The sequence below is a fragment of the Carassius auratus genome, unplaced genomic scaffold, assembly GCF_003368295.1.
Source record: "Carassius auratus strain Wakin unplaced genomic scaffold, ASM336829v1 scaf_tig00214826, whole genome shotgun sequence".
Lineage (NCBI taxonomy): Eukaryota > Metazoa > Chordata > Actinopteri > Cypriniformes > Cyprinidae > Carassius > Carassius auratus.
This window is the reverse complement of record NW_020527818.1, coordinates 478,046-496,327: the sequence shown is the minus strand read 5'-3', so window position 1 is coordinate 496,327 and position 18,282 is coordinate 478,046. Positions and strand designations below refer to the sequence as shown.

At 37.5% G+C, this 18,282-nt stretch overlaps 2 protein-coding genes across 4 annotated transcripts in view; both read right to left on the bottom strand.

Annotated features, from left to right (window-relative positions):
* Positions 1-359: 359 nt before the first annotated feature.
* LOC113092997 (probable ATP-dependent RNA helicase DDX23) lies at positions 360-8,806 on the bottom strand. 2 transcript variants are annotated; one of them, XM_026258811.1, is made up of 18 exons: positions 8,710-8,781; positions 8,397-8,565; positions 8,024-8,229; positions 7,844-7,948; positions 7,175-7,265; positions 7,033-7,098; positions 6,814-6,952; positions 6,473-6,606; positions 5,566-5,678; positions 5,198-5,341; positions 4,018-4,243; positions 3,762-3,907; positions 3,492-3,669; positions 1,817-2,059; positions 1,579-1,730; positions 1,376-1,484; positions 1,110-1,284; positions 360-999 (listed from the first exon to the last, which is right to left on the bottom strand). In XM_026258811.1, the coding sequence occupies exons 3-18, from the start codon at positions 8,203-8,205 to the stop codon at positions 776-778; spliced, it is 2,427 nt and encodes an 808-aa protein (XP_026114596.1). In that variant the 5' UTR covers positions 8,206-8,229; positions 8,397-8,565; positions 8,710-8,781; the 3' UTR covers positions 360-775. The 2 variants fall into 2 exon arrangements, with proteins under 2 accessions (XP_026114596.1, XP_026114595.1); XM_026258810.1 differs by lacking the exon at positions 8,397-8,565 and having other exon boundaries at positions 8,710-8,806.
* Positions 8,807-13,140: 4,334 nt separating this feature from the next.
* Positions 13,141-18,282, bottom strand: part of LOC113092991 (sodium/potassium-transporting ATPase subunit beta-1-interacting protein 3) — a 58,942-nt gene continuing 53,800 nt past the window's right edge. The window contains exons 6-7 of one of the 2 annotated variants that reach the window (XM_026258798.1): positions 16,598-16,682; positions 13,141-14,595 (exon numbers count right to left, since the gene is read on the bottom strand). In XM_026258798.1, coding sequence (XP_026114583.1) covers positions 14,586-14,595; positions 16,598-16,682 — 95 coding nt within the window. In that variant the 3' untranslated portion in view covers positions 13,141-14,585. The remainder of the gene's footprint in view (positions 14,596-16,597; positions 16,683-18,282) is intronic. The other variant, XM_026258800.1, reaches the window with a different exon arrangement.

The following is an 18,282-nucleotide window of genomic DNA, read 5'->3' as shown; positions in this document are numbered from 1 at the left end:
TTACAAGTGAGTTTTTGCATTTCCCCCCCCCCCTTCATTTAGATATATGCCAAAGAAATGAATTGTGGAGGCGACCCACATCACACACACAAAAAAAAGTTTATAGCAACCTCTTAAATTCATTTCATGTGAGTGTACACTGTACAGCATTCAAATGGCTCTTCACAAAAACAGTTCATTTCTTAATTTGTAAAATTACCACCAAAGTGCTTAACGTCCCCCTCTTTTTCTTTCAGTAAATTACACAAAAAAAAAAAAAAAATTCACTTCAGTTTCATGTTGGCTTGTGAAGTCTATTTAAAATTGACAGGGCAACTTAAGTGTCTGCAGTACAGATTATCATTAAAGATAATTATTATTTTTTTTTTATCAATCTGCAATCAAGCACTCGTATAAAAAATAATCAAATGAATTTCAAACAACAGTCTGGATAGTTTAAAGGACTTTATTTATCCATAGAGTGCATGAACAGTTTTACTCCTCTTGACTAAAATAGAGTATCTACAGATGTTGGTCTTTTTACTCAATTTAAAAATCAAACAAATTATAACACGTAACGTGTGCTGTTCTACATTTACTGTCCATCTTTGAATTTCAAGAGATGATGACTTCCCTCTGCTACAGCTTTCTACACGTGGCATTGGTTTTTCAGACAGAAAACCCAATCCCTGGTTTACAGGTGGTCTTTTATAAACTTGGTTGCAAAGAATCTGGTGATAAGAAACGGCACACTCACAGGATGTACAACAGAAAACAAACGTGTAAATGGTTGGGCTCAGGCAAAGATGGTCTCCTCTCTCCTCTTCTTGGTGAGGATGGTGCCGGGCTTGTGCTGGGCGTCTGGGTGATTGGCCAGCTCGGGGGGGCAGGTGGACACGGGACTCTCTAAGATGGCCTGTTTCAGGTCGTAGAAAACAGCGGCGTCTTCTTTGGTCAGGAAGGTCATCGCCATACCACTCTTTCCAGCACGACCCGTTCGGCCAATACGATGGATATAGTCTTGAGGAAAGAAACGGTTTAAGATTAATCCTCAAAGTAGGAATGGGAAACAGGAAGTCCCCTGATATAAACATGAGTGGTGAAAATGACGAAGAAGATGTTGGACTCACCCTCAATGTTCTTGGCCATGTCGTAGTTGAGGACCATGGAGACGTCATGGATGTCGATACCTCTGCCTGCCACATCTGTGGCCACCAGGATGTCCTTAGCTCCAGCCTTTAGGTTGGACAGAGCGAACTCTCTCTGTTCCTGACCTTTACCACCGTGAAGTGTACAAGCGTTGTACTGCAGGACAGTGGGGGGAAAAAGATTGAGAGTTACTGACTTAAAGTTAGTTCTAGTAAGCATCACAGATATTAATTAACAGTGTACTCACTCCAATCTTCTCCAAAGACTTAGCCAGCACGTCACAACCCTTCTTCTGGTTAACGAAGATGATGATGGGCGGCTCGAAGCCACTTGCCAAAACATTCATCAGCTTCTTCCTGTTTGCCACACAAGAACATTTGTGAAAGTGTAAGCACATTTCTGACAACTCCCACCTGAATATGAAGAGTTAGACTTTTAACAGACTCTGACCTCTTTTCACCCTCGGACATGAGGATGACCTTCTGCTCCACCCTCTCGTGAGGTTTGCCTGCAGAGCCGATGTACACCACCGCAGGCCGGCGGAGGTAGCTTCTGGCCAAGCGCTCCACTGCAGCAGGCATAGTGGCCGTAAACATGACCGTCTGAAAGGAAATATTAAAGAATTTGTGACTTAATGTCATAATTCACAATCACAGTTTGAACCGTAATAACTCATGATATCCGTTACCTGTCTGTATTTGTGTTTGCCTGACTCAAAGTTCTGCATCATTTTTTCGGGGTCCTCAGCATCGTCTGTGTCTGGCTTCAGATTGGTCACAGGAATGTGCTCCAGAATCTTCTGGACGTCGGGTTCAAAGCCCATGTCAATCATTCTGTCGGCTTCGTCCAGTACCACATACGTGCATCTGCTCAGGACGAGGTAGCGGTTTTCCAACACGTCGATCAAACGACCGGGTGTGGCTATGACAATCTGAGATGAGAGGCAAATCACATCAGATCTACAACTATAATGAGGTTATCCATCACGAATAAAGATAGTACATTAAGTTAGACTAAATGAAATACAACTAGCTAAAATAAAACCCTTTTTAGATTTATTTCAAGTACCTTTTTTATGGTTTGCCAATGCAATCAAAAGCATTTTTGTAAATTTCATAATAATAAATCAATGGTTTATTACTCTTGACCAATAGGTGGCACTGTTACCAAATTTAGGTGGCGTGGTCAGTGTGAATTGACAATGGCACACACAAAGTTGGGTGCAAATATGTCAAAGCATTGCAGAGATACATCCTCAAATACATGTTGGCCTCTTAACCAGCAAAAACATTGATGCTCTAAATGAAAACCGTTACGTATATTGACATGAAATTGCCAGGACGTTCAGTCAATTATGGCAAAATTGGTACGGATGTGGTCAGCATGATCCACAGAATCTATCAACATCAGTTGGATTACAATATTATAATGTATCCAAAGTTACTAACATTTGACCACAACGTGGCGCTTCGCCCAAACCTTCTGAGTGCAACCTGGGCATGGTGCCGAAGATGCATACAGATTTTTGTAAAAGTCTAAGCGTTCTTAAAATATTAAATGTTTTTTTTTTTTTTACAAAATTCAAAATGTCCTACACTCAAAATGGCTAACATGGAAACATTTGGTATGGTTTGATTCGGCATGATGCACCGAATCTACAGAGACCTGTTTTGTGATTTTTGCCAAACCATTCAGAAGTTAAAAGCAAAAATATGCATTTTACATATCTACTGACCACTAGGGGGCACTGTGCCGAAACACTGCAGGAAGTCTCATATATATAACACGCATCAAGTTTGGTCTCAATACACAAAACCGTTGTGGAGATACAGCCTCATATCTATTTTTACGTGCTTTTCGTACAATTGCTTTGTGCGTTATTCAAGACAGTGGGACGAATCAACTTGAATTGAACTTTTTGCCAGCATGGTCTGAAGACGATCTGAACCAATTTAGGTTAGAATCAGAAGAACCGTCTAGGACGAATTCGAAAAAGTATGTTTTTTAAACAATAAAACATAGCGGAAAAACTAAACCTTGCGATTTTTTAATTTTACAGGTTCATTCAACTTGATTCAATTTTTTTTTTTTTCTTCTGTGCCTTAGGGTTCATAGAAATGTAAATTTTGGACAAGTGGTGGCGCTAGAGAGTTGGAGTTAGAGACTCTAAATTTGCTATGGTGACTTTTCTTACTGTCCTCTATCAGTGTGCCAAATTTCAAAACTTTCCCACAAGCGGTTCTATGGGCTGCCATAGATATAGCAGCAGAAGAAAAAGGAAGAACAAGAATCCCAACGCATACAATAGGTGCTTGGCCCCTAATAACAATTTAGAAACAATATGGAAGGGATTTCACACTCACCTCACAACCCATCCTGAGTTTGAAGCCTTGATCCTCTCTGGATATTCCACCGATCACAGCCACGGTCCGGATCCCCAGCGGTTTGCCGAATTTAATTGTCTCCTCCTCTATCTGCTGTGCCAGCTCACGAGTGGGGGCCAGAATGACAGCATATGGTCCCTGATCTGAATCCTCGATCCTACAGTCACAAACACAGAGTTTCCCACATTAGATCTGATTCCACACAAGGGTTGGCATATAAGAGCGGGACAGAGAAAAGTGAGCTCTCACCTGTCGATCTTAGGCAGAGTGGTGATCCAGACCAATAAAGGAATGAGGAAAGCGGCAGTTTTACCACTGCCAGTCTCGGCCACACCAATGATGTCACGGTTCTGTAGGCCAATAGGAATGGCCTGCCTCTGGATAGGTGTGGGATCCTGATGAAAATGCATTCAAAACCTTTACATGAATGCCATATGCAACAAGCACTTTTAAACACTTGCAGAACAAATTAAACCAAACCATGTCAAGAAAAACACAAACTGACCTTATATCCACACTTTTCGATGACCTCCAGAATGTGTGGCGGCAGGGAGTACTCCTTCCAGTTGCGGATGGGGTTGGGGATCTTTCCTCCTTTGGTCGTGATGCTGTAGTCCTCTCTAAAGATTCTCCAGTCTCTGTCTATCATCTCTTCCTTCTTCTTCTGAGACCAGTGCCGGTCGTCCCAGCGCTGCTTGGCCTCCTTCTTTCGGACCTTCTTCAGCCTCACTCTGTGAAATGCAAAAAAAAAAAAGTAAAAACATATCCATTAAAACAGTGAAAATCTGATTAGGCTCATTTCCATTTTCCATATGCAATGGCTTTTATTTCCATTTACCAGATGCAATAGTTCTCCCTTGAGTCCGTTATAACCCTGGTAATTCATCAATTTGTTCTTGATTTTTAGGCAGTTTTACTTCTAAATAGAATAAAAATCAACTCTACCTTTCCGGTGAACAGCACTACCTCCAATGAAAACCTCATACTGGTCAAATACACTACCAAACGTTTACTAAAAGTAAGATTCTTCAGTGACTACGTTTACATGCAATTAAATATTCCATTAGTAAATGTTAGTAATTGATGGCTCAATCGGACTGAAAAGCCTTCATGTGAACACTTTAACCGATCCGAATGAGCTCAATCTGTGCATGTAAACACTTGATCGGAAACTGAAAGGACTGGGCTTGTGCAATGACGCAGAAATAGCTTAATGACGTATGACTCACAGAAAGAGCTGTTCTTCCTGTTGAATTAAGTGTTGTATAAATGAGTGTCCTGTCATTATAACACAACTCTTTTCACTCAGCAGGACAACCGCCCACCAGTCCTTGTTTGGGATTCTCATCCACAGACGACGACATTTTATGGAGTTATATGACAGCATGACACAGCAATAAGTCTGCGGTTTAAAACAATCAGATTCATCAATCGACTGTTATCAGTGTAGAAACAGTGTGGAACTGATCTGTTTTTAAGGATTCTTTGATCAATAGATAAATTATTTGAAATGGAAATCTATTGTAAGATTATAAATTACTCTACCACCACTCTCAAGCAATTTCATGCGTCCTTGCTGAACAGATTCTTTACAAAAAAATAAATAAAAATCTTACTGACCCAAAACATTTGAATGGTAGTGATCTTGCAATCTCTCGATATGAAAAGCAGTGCGTGGGACTTACTCCTCTTGCTCCTTCTCTTCAAGGGTCCGTCTCTTTTCCATCAGCTCTCCGTAGAATTGGGACTGATCTCTCTTCTGCTGCTTGAGGTCGATGCCGGCGATGAAGCCTCGGCCGTACAGCTGGACCTGATGCTTTTCTTTATAGCTAAACATATAAAAGAATCAGACGTGTGTTCTTGTGCGGTGAAGTAATGCTTTAGCTCCTGTATCATATAAATAGATTAAATCCAACTGGCTAAACACTTACAGTACAAAAGAGTGACCTAAGGCAGTCAAGAACAAATGCAATGCAGTAAAATGTACTAACTATCTGTCATGTGCAAACAACAAAGCAGTGCAGTTATTTGTGGCGTCTCATGAGATGCTCACATTGGATTGTAGTCGGTTGATGTGTCTTCAGACGCATCCCACTCAAAGACAAACTTCCTGTCATTCAGATGGCGTGTACGCCGCCGTTTCTTCATCCCGCCAAGATAACGCTCCTAAAGAGAAAATAAGTAATGGTTCACCATTCGTCAAAAAGCACATTACCACCTAATGCACTTCAATGCACAGCACTGGAATTGCAAATTAATTTCATAGATTTTTCTGCAGACAGATTTGCTTTGCTTATTCCCAAAGGGATATTTAGAAACGGTTTACTTTAACTTCTTCAGGTCTTAATGGTTTTTGTACCTGACACATTTTGCTAATTGCCAAACAATGTGACTCTGCATCTGTTAACGTATAAAAACGGATATAAAGAAAGACTACATTTTACAAGAAAATACTATCTCAACCTTTCTACTTAAAAAAATAAAATTAATTCAATGAGTAATTTGCTGTTTCTTTTTGATTATTTGTTCAATTTATAAGCAATTTGATTAAAAATTATTTCAAAATAATCCTATATTAAATATAACTAAGTTGTTAAAATTATGTGCATCTAGTATTTAAAAATTTTATCCTATGTTTTTTTTTGCAATAAATGAATGATAGTCCAAGACTGATTACTATTCAATCAAGATTAGATAAAGACTTTATACTTATAAGTATATAAAACATAAAAAAAAACACATTATATATATATATATATATATATATATATATATATATATATATATATTCTGTGTAATCTAGTATTTCTGTTTTCCCTGTACTGTGTATTTTCAGCAATTACTAAAGTGTTTAATACTAATTCTTTATTTTAATGATTACTCTCAGCCAAGTCTAGCTAATCTAAAGTGGTTAGTCTTTTCTCCAGATGAGTGCGTGAAGACAGTGTAGGACTCTTCACCTTTATGGCCTGCAGCTCTTTTCCTTTGTCTTTTTCTTCTCTTATCTTCTGTCGCCCATCATCTTCTTCATTCCCATTGTTCTCTCTTTCCATCCGCTCCCTTCTTTCCCGCCGTTCTCTCTCCTGAGGATCCTCTGCAAGTTAGATTAGGTAAGATGAGCAGAAGAGCTAAAAATTGCATGCATCTGCTAAAAGCTGATTGAGTCGACGTTCAGTAGTCCACTAGTTTATAGATGGCATCACAGTTAACAGACACAGACTGAATGAAACAAAACAAAAATGAAACCATTCTGAAAGTATGGTAATGTTTCTACAGACGCTACTGTTGTCCTGTCTCTCACCAAGCATCTTCCTGCCGATGTCCTGAAATATTCTTCGTTTCTTCCTCTCCTCGTCCAGCTGTTTGCGGCGATCCTCTGTCTGCTGCTCCCTGCGTCGGATGGCCTCAGCTTCTCGCTCCGCTTTAGACAAGAACTTGGGCTACAACAGGAACAGAAGTTTAGAAAAAAACAACAACAACAACAGAATGCACTTGCATAAATACATATAATACCCTTCACCTTAGATTCTGCCTCTTCTTCTGCTTTCTTCTTAGCAAGCAGCTCCTCAAGAGAGAGAGGCTGCACCTGAATCAGTGCAGAAACGGTGTCAGACAAGTACAGCATACGCAACATCCAAACTTGAAAGGACCAAATATAGCACCTTCTCTTTCTTCTCATCTTTCTCTTCTTCCTCTTTCTTCAAATCCTTCTCCCTCTTTATTTTCAAATCCCTGGATTTAGGGGAAGTGCTCCTGAGAGGAAAAAGCAAACACTTTTAAATTCACCATGAAATCAACATTAAGAATACTAATACCCATTTTATTCTCATTTGAGAAGTCATTTCATTCGGATGTGTCTCACAATAGGCAAGTAAAAATTATTGCAACTTCCAGTTCATGCAGACTTATATTTATATTAGTTTTTATTTAAGTATTTAAAATATCCCATTATATAAACACAGACAATATCAGGCAATTCAATATAAACAATATTCTCAACAATAAGGATTTTTTCCTCTTTCGCCTTGTTCAGATTTTACAGACTTCTGCTATTTTCACCAGCTCCACCACAATAAGTTTGACATTTTTCAGCATCATATTTTGCGTGGAGTTTTTTTTTATATATTACCAAAGTCATAATGTTTAATTACATTAGGTGTGAAATTAAAACAACAACTTTTCTTTAGGATTTGCTACAACAACTGTCAGTACACCACAAATCATGTTTTATAAAAGTGCAATGCTATGATAAACGTAAGTCACATAAAGCACTGGCTTCAGATCATCTCGTTCAGTGCTAAACAGACTTTTGGTGCGAGCGGGATTCAAACCTTGATCTCTTGGAGCGGTCTTTGTCCCGTCTGTCCCGGTCTCTTTCTCTTTCTTTGCGGTTCCTGTCTCTGGTGTCTCTTTCTTTGTCTTTTTGACGACGATCTCTGAACACAGAGAGAAAGAGTTCAAGCGTTAGAGCACGAATGCATCATCACTGAGATGAGAAGAAGTCTACACACCGCTCAGGAGATTTGGACCGGCTGCGGGAGCGCTTGCGTTCACGGGACCGGTTCCGTTTGCGTTCCCTGCCCGGAGATCCCTTCCGATCACGATCCCTGGAGCGAGACCGACTGCGCTTCCGGGACTCGCGCTCCTTCCCCGCGGCGTCCGGCTCCTTCTTTTCAGACGAGTCTCCCGCCATCAGAGACGGAGGTTTACTCCAAGGCTGTGTGTGTAACAATGAGATTGACTGGCTTGTATCACACGCACTTACATTTCAGAGATCTTTTTGTTAACCAAAAAAAGGTGCAACATTTATTTATCGGGATTTAACAGATTATTACATGTATTTATTCATGCTTTTAGCAGACGCTTTTATCCAAAGCGACTTACAGTGTATTCAGGCTAACATGTGTTCCTTGGGAATCGAACCCACAACCTTTCGCTGCTAAAGCAATGTTCTACAGCAATGAGCCACAGATGTAATGTTATCGTCATAGAGTTTGCGCTGGAGTTTTAATCTCGTTTAACTCCACACTGAAGCACAGCGATGGCCTGCGGTCTCCAATAAACAAGACATTTAGAAAAGAGAAAATTTAAAAAAACAGGAAACCAGGAAATGACTATAACGAGTAAAACAGAGTTATAATGAACATACTCAACTGGACTGTGATTGAAACAGTAGATATTTCCTGCGTTTACTCACCTTTAAAGATCAAAATCAAGTCACTTGCGAAGCCTGCGCGTTTCACTGAGCCACCATAATGTTTTGCGTCAACAGATGACGGATATCCGGTGAGGGGTTCTTCTTCGTCTTCTTTTGGTTTCATACCGCCACCTACTGTGATGGAGTGTGAAGACGCTGTACCCTTTCTCGCCTAAATATTACATTCTGTTCATAATCCCACAGTTCTTAAGAGATCTCATGATTACAGTTATTTGTTTCCCTGCATTTGGACACTATAATGTATAGTGTTTGGTTAAGATTTGAATGTCCTGTTCGTATATGTGTTAAAATGACTTATTCCCTGCTACTTATGTTATGAATGATTTTTCTTCTCTTTATACTCCTTTGTACTTAGTGATAGTGCCTGTTTGACACGAGTCCCAGTATATCTGCCATACAATATTGCATGCATTGAAATATATACATATATATATATACATATATACATATATATAGGCACTTTATCTACCTCTTCATTACCTTGAGTTCCCACATGTGCAGGTACCCTTAAATATAGAGGCATTGAGGACTCCACTTGTGTTGCTGCAGTTGGTGTCGTCCTAACTGCTCCTAGAATAATAATTACAGTAGTTTCTTTAATAATGTTGCAGATGCAGATTCATACACAATACATTCATAATCGAGAACTGATCTCATGAGTCCAATATATATACCCTTTAATTATTGCTTATTTGCAACCCAATCTTGTCCTGCAACCCCTCTCATTAAATTAAATACTGTACTGCATTTCTTTATACTGTGAGAGATTCTGGGACATGAAGTCAAAAAGTAGCCTATGTGAAAGACTTCCGGTTCTTTAGCCGCTGTAGGAAAATAATAATGTGCAGTAAACAGTAAAAATGTTTCAATTACAAACCAGTGTGTTCATAATTAAGATAACACATTAAAATAATATGGCAAGACACAACAATTTGCAATATCAAGCAGCAAAACATTTTGTACAGCTAAAAATAGCTGGACTATACGATAAGACTTCTTGTCTGTCCTCAACAACTAACAATGACGCAGATCAGTGTTACTCTATAACTTTCAGTCTTTTGTGATACAGTTTTAAGATATATAAAGGAATAGTTCACTCTAAAATTGAACCTATTAACTGTCACTCACATAGATTTAAAAAGTGCATGATCCAAACCAAAATTTTTATAATTCATGACTGAAAACATTTTTTTACATGATTTTGATGTACCATTTTCATGGTAATGCAATGTCTGATTTTAAAATGGGTTTCAAAGGATGAATTTTGAGATTTTAAGTTTTCACGTGATATATAATTTCTGATGATTTCTAAAGTGTGATAGAGAAAAAGGCAACGAAGAATACTTTTTTTTTGACAAATGTCAGAACTCCTTTTATGATGTAGGTTTTTGAGATGCACTCTTGCCATAAATTAATCTATTACTTTTCCTACATAATCTTTGACAAAAAAAGATTAGTAAAATATATATTTAGGAGTCTTAGACCTTTCCAACGATATATACTTTGTCATGATTAGATTAGGATTTAATTGATATAGTGAAGTAAACGTAGACGTGACAGTAAACAGGTTAAATTCAGTCACTATTTACTCTCCGTGGTGTTGGTATACTGTATGCACTTGTCCATATAATTGCAGTGAACAGTGGCAGTTTTATTTTTTCATTCTATTTATTTTTTTGGTGTGTGTGTTGTACAGCATAAATAACAGTCCAAGATTTGCATCAACATTTTGTTGTATTCCACTGCACAAATTTTCCATATTCCATATAAACAAGCACTAGATTAATGTATTGACAGTTTTGTTGCTCTGCACCTCACCGATATTTCTTGCACATGTGCGACATGTTTTTGAGTAGCCATCAACAACATCAAAATAAAATAAAGTTAAAATACACTAAAGACCTTGCATTCTTTTCCATCCTTCTGGGCCTCATTTGTAGATCTAAAAATGGTTAGTAAATAATGGCAGACTTTTAATTTTTGTTTTGACTAGTTCTTTAATCTCACCTATATTTTGATAGTCATGTGTTGTTATTCAAAATAAAAAATGTGATGACATTTGGATAGTTTGTTCCCTCAGTGAAGATACAGAGAAAGCAGGTCTCACACAGAGAGAAAGGTACATAATATCATGCTGTCATTGCACTTATAACGTGTGTGTGTGTGTGTGTGTGTGCGCGCGCATGGGTATATCTTAATCTTCTCTCCATCTAGTAGCCTCTCTGATGAAACATGATCACACACTAGGCCTATCAATCATTTTAGGTGACCCAGACTGATCTGGAACGTCCTAACGTATGTGTATTTGTGTGTTTTTCAGTGCGATCAGATCTGAGTCCAGAGGATCAGCTGCAACAGCTTCAGGAAGAGAGAACTTGTACTAGTCTCCATGGTTTTCATCCCCGGTGGCCGCCTGGTCGTCTGCACCGACTGCACATCCAGTCTGCCCCACTGCCCCATAATGCCGTGCATGTCCTGAAGCACATACATAGCAACATACTGTTGCACAACTGTGTTATTACCAAGAACTGTACTGCATTTGGGATATATAGTGCTAAAATACTCTACAAAAGTTATAAACAGCTTTCAAATCAGCACAAACACATATTGCTTGATATTTGGCTATACATTAAAGCTGCAGGGGTCAAAAAGCCCACTTCACATCTAAAGTCTAATTTGATCCATTTTAAATACATATATATATATATATATATATATATATATATATATATATATATATATATATATATATATATATATATATATATATTTGTAAAGCTATATCATTTTAATATAATTTAGTTTTTCCTCATAATTTTATGACAGCAGCACTTTCATCTGTACAAAATTAGTGTATACTGTTCTTTAAAATGTTTTTCAAACTTGTAAGTTCTGGACCAAACCAAAGTTGGTTTTGTGTCATGTGAATTTTAAATCTTAAAAACATATCAAATGCATTTTCAGACAGCAGTTTATAAGAGATCATATTGTATAATAATATTTTATTATAACTGTTTTAACACATTGCACTTCTATTTTAATTAATAAAACAATTTGCATTGCACATCTTTGTCAAAGCTCTCCTTCTGTTACATATTAACCCTCACACTGAGCTTCAGTCGTTTTGACCTGCAAAAAATTTTTTTGCTTTTTTGAAAATTATGTTTTCGCCTTGGACTACAACCTGACTTTACTTGCACAGGGAATAACAAAGCTGGATAATTTTTGTATTTGTTTTATTTTTGTACTGAAAATTGCCAAAATTATCCCCAAATGTTGTTGTTGTTTTTTTCACTCAAAAACTGAGGTGCATAAGCACTAAAATACCAAGTACAAAAATGATCCAGGCCACTTGTTTTTGACTGGGAACACCAAAACAGGCACAGGACAGAGAATGAATGTCTGCCTTTCACCTCTTCTGTCTGCAGAGGAGGCTTGTACAATGTGTGTCTGTTTTGTCATGTTTTTGGGCCAAAGACAGAAGAACCAATCGAAACACAAACAAGTTGTGTAATCAATACATGGAAAGCATACTTTTATTAACAAACATCTATTTACACTCTGGTCAGCAAACACATGTTGATGGACAGGCAGTCAATGAAGAACTATGGAGAAGAGACCAAACACAGAAAAGTGCTTACAAAAAACACCAGTAAAAAGAGACATGAGATGAGGGGAGAGGTCTGATAGAAATCTATATCATTCTTTTTCTCCTTATGACATTTACGCAGTAGTCTATCATTGCTGTCCTATATTGAATATTCTAAATACTACAATTACAAATGTACATAAGAATCAGAGAGTGGTGGAAAAGGCAGTTTTCCTGGTCCATGGAGTTGAGAAGAAGGACATTGAACACTAGGGGGCAGGATAGATTCATGACCAATATGAGGACCTCACAGTACTTTGCTAAAACGTCCCCGAACCCTTACTATTTTTAAAGGAGTATTTAGCCTAAAAATGAAAATTATCATTATCACATTTTATTTTCCCTCACCATCATATCATTATAAAACTGTTAATTTACTTATGTAGAATACAAAAGAAGACATGCTGGAGAATGATTATGCTGCTTTCCATACAACAAAAGCTCAAAGCTATTGTATGACTTCTGAAGAATGCTTTGCTCGACCTTTTTAATTGTATGTAAAAGAGCAACATGCGCATTCTTCAAAAGTTCTCCTTTTGCATTCCAAGGGGAAAATAGGCAAGAGCAAGGGTGAACCAACCCGATCTCACAGCAATTCGTACAATTTTTCACAAGGTGGCTTATTCGTACAAATTCGTACGACCACACTCGTACAAATTCATACGATTGTTGCCAAATCGTACGTATTTTACGAGTTGCACAATTCATATGAATTTGTACGAATGACCTACGCCTAACCCCGCCCCTAAACCTAACCATCACTGGGGTTTAGACAAATCGTATGAAATCGAACGAGTGAGGTCGTACAAATTCGTACGAATAAGCCACCTCGTAAAATACGTACGAATTGGTCGTGAGAGAGCGTTGGGTGAACTGTTCCTTTAAGATGACAATATGCTCGGTTCCTTTACCATCAGGCCACTAGCATCCGAAATGCTGCCAATACAGTACATACAAGTGTCATGATATGAAACATCTGGGATTACAAGTAACTATTTGACTACTGACCTTTGGCCTTCACATCTCAATTTGGAAAGAAATAGACAGTCCCTCTCTTGTCATACACGCTATGATACATGTCAGGTCAGTCATTTGTGCTTCGGGGTTTATGTTTCCAGTAAACCGTTACAGTAGCTCTGCATCTACAGTGAAAGACATCGACCGCCACTCGACCGTTACTCATTCACATAAGGACATGCTGACGATTTGCTCACAAACTAGTATTTGATTACAAGCGCCATTCAGATGAAAGAAGCGTTTTCTCTTTCATAACATCAGCCAGTCCTATTATAATATTAATTATGAAAACAGCACTGCCAGTTCTGACGGACTAGCAGAGGAAGCCCAAACTGGTTTCTGCTCGATACAAACACATTGTGCAATAAATGATGATTATGAACAGTAAAAATACTCACGGCATGCACAGTGACCCCAAAACACTCAAGTCACACTTAAAATGCACAAATTTCACTACATTAGATCCAAATCAAACCAGTAAGCATCTGAAAACAAACGAACCACTTCTGCCTTGTGTGATTTTTTCAGCCAGATGTATAATTGATCTAATGTAATTACTTTTATACATTGTTTAGTGTGATTTGAGTGTCTAAATACAGTGATTTGGGATTCACTGCATATAAATCAAGACTTTAGACTTAAAACTAGAAGAAAAAACAGACTAAAACTGAATTTGACATTGAATCATGAGAGTTATACATCACACGATGACATAAAACAAGCTCTATTTATTTTTTATGCTTCCTTTGCTTCTATTTTTGGACTGCCACAGGAGGTCAGCTTGCTTTGTCTTCTTTTCCTGCTCTCGGCTCCCTCCTCAGTTTTACTGCGCAAATCCTGTGTGAACGTAAACGGCGCACAATGTCCCTCAACACAAACACAGAGCGGGAACACGGTGAACATCAACATCTGAACTCCCCTTGATGAACTCAAACGCATGGACCACACACCACGCAAACATAATACTGGACCTTTGTGTTTAGATATGTTTCACAGCCACTTGAATAAGAGGGTCTAAATGAGGCAGCTGGATGGAGCAACTGTGTTTTGTCCAGACCTGGGAATCAGAGAGACGATTCTCCAGAACTCCAGAAAGGGCTGATTTAGGACGGATGGGAAGTGTTTTAAAGGTGATGAGAGCAGAGAGGAGGAATGGACAGAGCGGCTCTTCTTCACAACACGCTTTCATTTACGAAGGCCTGAAAAAAGCACAAAAAGAAGAGAAACGTTATTAGAGTCAACCAATTTTTCAGCTTAACAAATCATTTTGGCATTGATAGTTGCTTTCTGTTGCTTTTTATAGAATTGTAAGATTAATGTTGTATATCACTACTTTATTTTATTTTATTTATTATGAGTGTTATTTTAAGTGTCACTTTTTGGTCCAGCTTGAATTTATGTATATACACTCTCTCGTTAATATAAATATGGGGTCAATATGGTTAAAAGAAAAAAAACATACTTTTTTTCAGCGAGGATGCATACAATTGATCAAAGGTGACCATAAACATATTACAAAGTAAAATATTATAATTTTATAGAAGATTTCAAATAAATGCTGTTTGAACTTGCTCACAAAGAATAAGATATAAATGTTTCATAATAAATATAAATAAATAAATATTCACAGTTTCCACATTTAAACTGTTTGCAGCACTGATATTAGTGTAGTAATGGATGCTGAAAATGTAGCTTTTCATCACAGGAATGCATTTTATTTATAAAAGACAGGTATTTTAAATAGTAAACATATTTCACAATATTACTGTTTTACCAACCCTGAGCCTTTACAAAGTAGTGAATCGAATTTTTTTTATTTTATTTAATATTTATAAAACATTTTAAATGTTTAAATCATTATTTGTTAAATGTGTAATACTATTAATATGATTACTTTCTTGTTTTCCCACCTTAAATATTGGTATTGGCGAAATCTATTTTCAATCAACCTCTAATACAAACGGTTCAAACTTACTCATAAACACACACATAGAGACATCTGCTGGGGATTTATTAAACTCCCTGTGATCGTGGTTGTGTGTCTAGAGACAGGACAAGTACTTTGCTCATTTGCAACTAGTCTGATTAAACTGTCATGAAAAATGTCCCTGGGGCAAATATAATGTGTTTAGCACCTCCATGTGCGCATATTGAAAAGGCTTCCTCCGCACCCACTCATTACACAGTCTGCATAATTTAAGGCTTATTGAAATGAGGCCAGGACCGGTCTCAGAGGAACCAGTCCACTGATCCATATTCCCCACATCAAAACCGAGAGAAATCTCATAGTGGAAGATCGAGGGTATATAGCAGCAGGTAGCAGGAGATCAAGACCCTTTCAGTTATAAAATTCATTTACACTGGGATTAATAGGTCCTTTATGCAAGCGATGAACAGGCCTGCCACCCTGTCAGAACTTTCTTCTCCGGGGTAAATCACAACAAGTTCTTTAATTCCTTGAGCATTCACATTAACATCAGGGGTAGCTGTTCAAATGCCCCCCTGGGAGCATGTGACCCACTGTTTGATATTTCAGCCAATCACCTGAGCCATAACTGTCATGTGACCAATCACTCTGGAGCTGCTGCATTGATTGGTTGATGAATCCACACTCTATCCAAATGACAGAAACAAGAACAGTTGGAAGCTTTTTCCATGTTAAGCTAGAGGTCTTACACAAACGGACCACATGTAACATTTAACAATAACAATACAAAAATATCCTAGTTGATATAAAACTCCACTGCTGTTCGATTGAGCTTCCCACAGTTTGACTAATCCCTCACTGGATGAGATCAGAATGCTTAATGAATGGACTAATTAAGAACTTACACTAATTAAAAGAAAAGTAACTTTAATGAATGCTTCAGATAAAGGGCAAGCAGGGACACGTGTAAGAGGAACTCGCACACACAGAGTGTAATTCATCAGATTCACATTCACACACGCTTTTTACTTTTAAATAGGGACATACCATCGACATATCGTTTTTATCACAGCTGTAATTTTAACCCATTTAAAAACTCTCAATAATTACTATAATACTTATATTTTACATTTATGAAACCATGTTCAAACTGATGACATTTTAAAAAACTTTTACATATTTTTTTCCTACACACACACACTCGCGCACATGCACACGTAACACACACTTGCGCACATGCACACGTACGTGCACACACACACACAGGTACTTACTGATGCACAGGCTTTAACAGAAGATGAGATGGTTTCTCATTGACATGGTAGAGTGGGAATGGCTCAAATCCACCAATAAAATCAACTGAAACCCAAACAAAAAATGAAATTAAAGAATGAAAGAATTGAACCAGGAAAATGAGCCATGAAGGTAACAAATGAAACATGAAATGATAGTCACTTGATGTAAAAACCACTAACAGACATAATGCATGACAGAATTATGAATAATGTGAACACTGGAATATCGACCATGAAAATTTATATTACACAAATCAGACATAATTTTTAACAATGAACAGTGTCTACACGTGTGATTTGATATAATATTGCACATAGACAAATTCCTCTCAGTTTGACTGAAGTTCAAGTACATGAACAAGTTTTTTTCTCTGTATCTGTAAAAAGGTCTATTTGATCTCTCCCTCTCTCTCACACACACACACACAGAAACAGTGAGAGAGAGTCAGGCAGAGGAATGAATAACAGGTTTTTGAATGAGTGATTTTTATTATCAGATGTCTGGGCTCATTCAGCCCAGTGTGATAGACTCCATACCGAGAATACAGACACACACACTCTCATTCCCAATTCCAATACCACATATTTTAAAAATAAACAAGTATGTGAGATTAGAATGAGCCCCAAAGCACAGCATGTTAACAATAGCGAGCAAATATGCCCAAATCGTGTATGATTTCTGCAGGGAGTTTTGAAATATGCATCAACCCATTGCAATATGAAGTTTGTGAGTTAAAATGTGAATCAACATTAAATGTGTTCTGACTTGTGACATTTCAGAAAATTGTGTTATTAACCACCCAGCCAAATCGTAATGTAAAAAAAGGCAAGTAAATATAATAAGATACCAAAATCTTATATATATAAAAAAAAAAAACAGTATTCTTTAAATATAGCAGTAAAAATCTAGAACACAAAAATGGTGAAAAACTATTTAACGGTCTAAATCCACGATTCAGTACTACATAGTTCACAGTCTTTGTAAAGTGTTTCAGCAATACATTTCTAACATTTATGTGTTTAGAAAAAAAAACCTCTGAATTGCCTTTAGACAGACTTTAAAGAGATAGCTTACTCATAAATTACAATAGTCTTTTATTCAACTTTATTCATTCTGATTTCATATTACTTCAATTCTATTATGTACACAAATGGCCGTTCTTGTCCAAAGAAATTTATATTCAGTAATGAAGGTAATGAATTTAGCTGGATGCTAATAAGATTGCTCAGTTATCAAAGGCACTTGGAGCACATATTTTAGTGTATACTTGCATAGCAGGTGAATTGGGATCTGCTGGAATTAAACCTTTAGCTGTGGAAGCACAAACAAACCTTTCAGTCAATCCATAAAACCGCAATCTTAGGAGCAATTTCTCTTTCATGTTTACACGCATTAAACATACAGCAGGGCTGGTTTGTTTATCACGAACGACAGGCTTTGAGTTCATAATGTGTCATAATGTGTTTTATGGTTTGCAGGATCCGTGAAGCTCAGAGAGCACGAGCAGTGTTGCTACAGTATCTGTGGAATGCTGGGAAGAAAACTTCACACACACTAAGAGGGAAACAGTATTAATAGATATTAAAATAAGCTATGAACCGCTACGGCTCACTGGTACAAAAGAGAAAATGCCAGTTAAGAGTGATGTATCTTTTTAAAACTT

Coding starts and splice junctions, on each gene's coding strand:
- LOC113092997 (XM_026258810.1), bottom strand. CDS start 8,205: ATGGCGGGAGACTCGTCTGAAAAGAAGGAGCCGGACGCCGCGGGGAAG. Junction 7,266..7,843: donor GACCGCTCCAAGAGATCAAG/GTTTGAATCCCG, acceptor TTTTCCTCTCAG/GAGCACTTCCCCTAAATCCA. Junction 5,342..5,565: donor TCAACCGACTACAATCCAAT/GTGAGCATCTCA, acceptor TTATATGTTTAG/CTATAAAGAAAAGCATCAGG.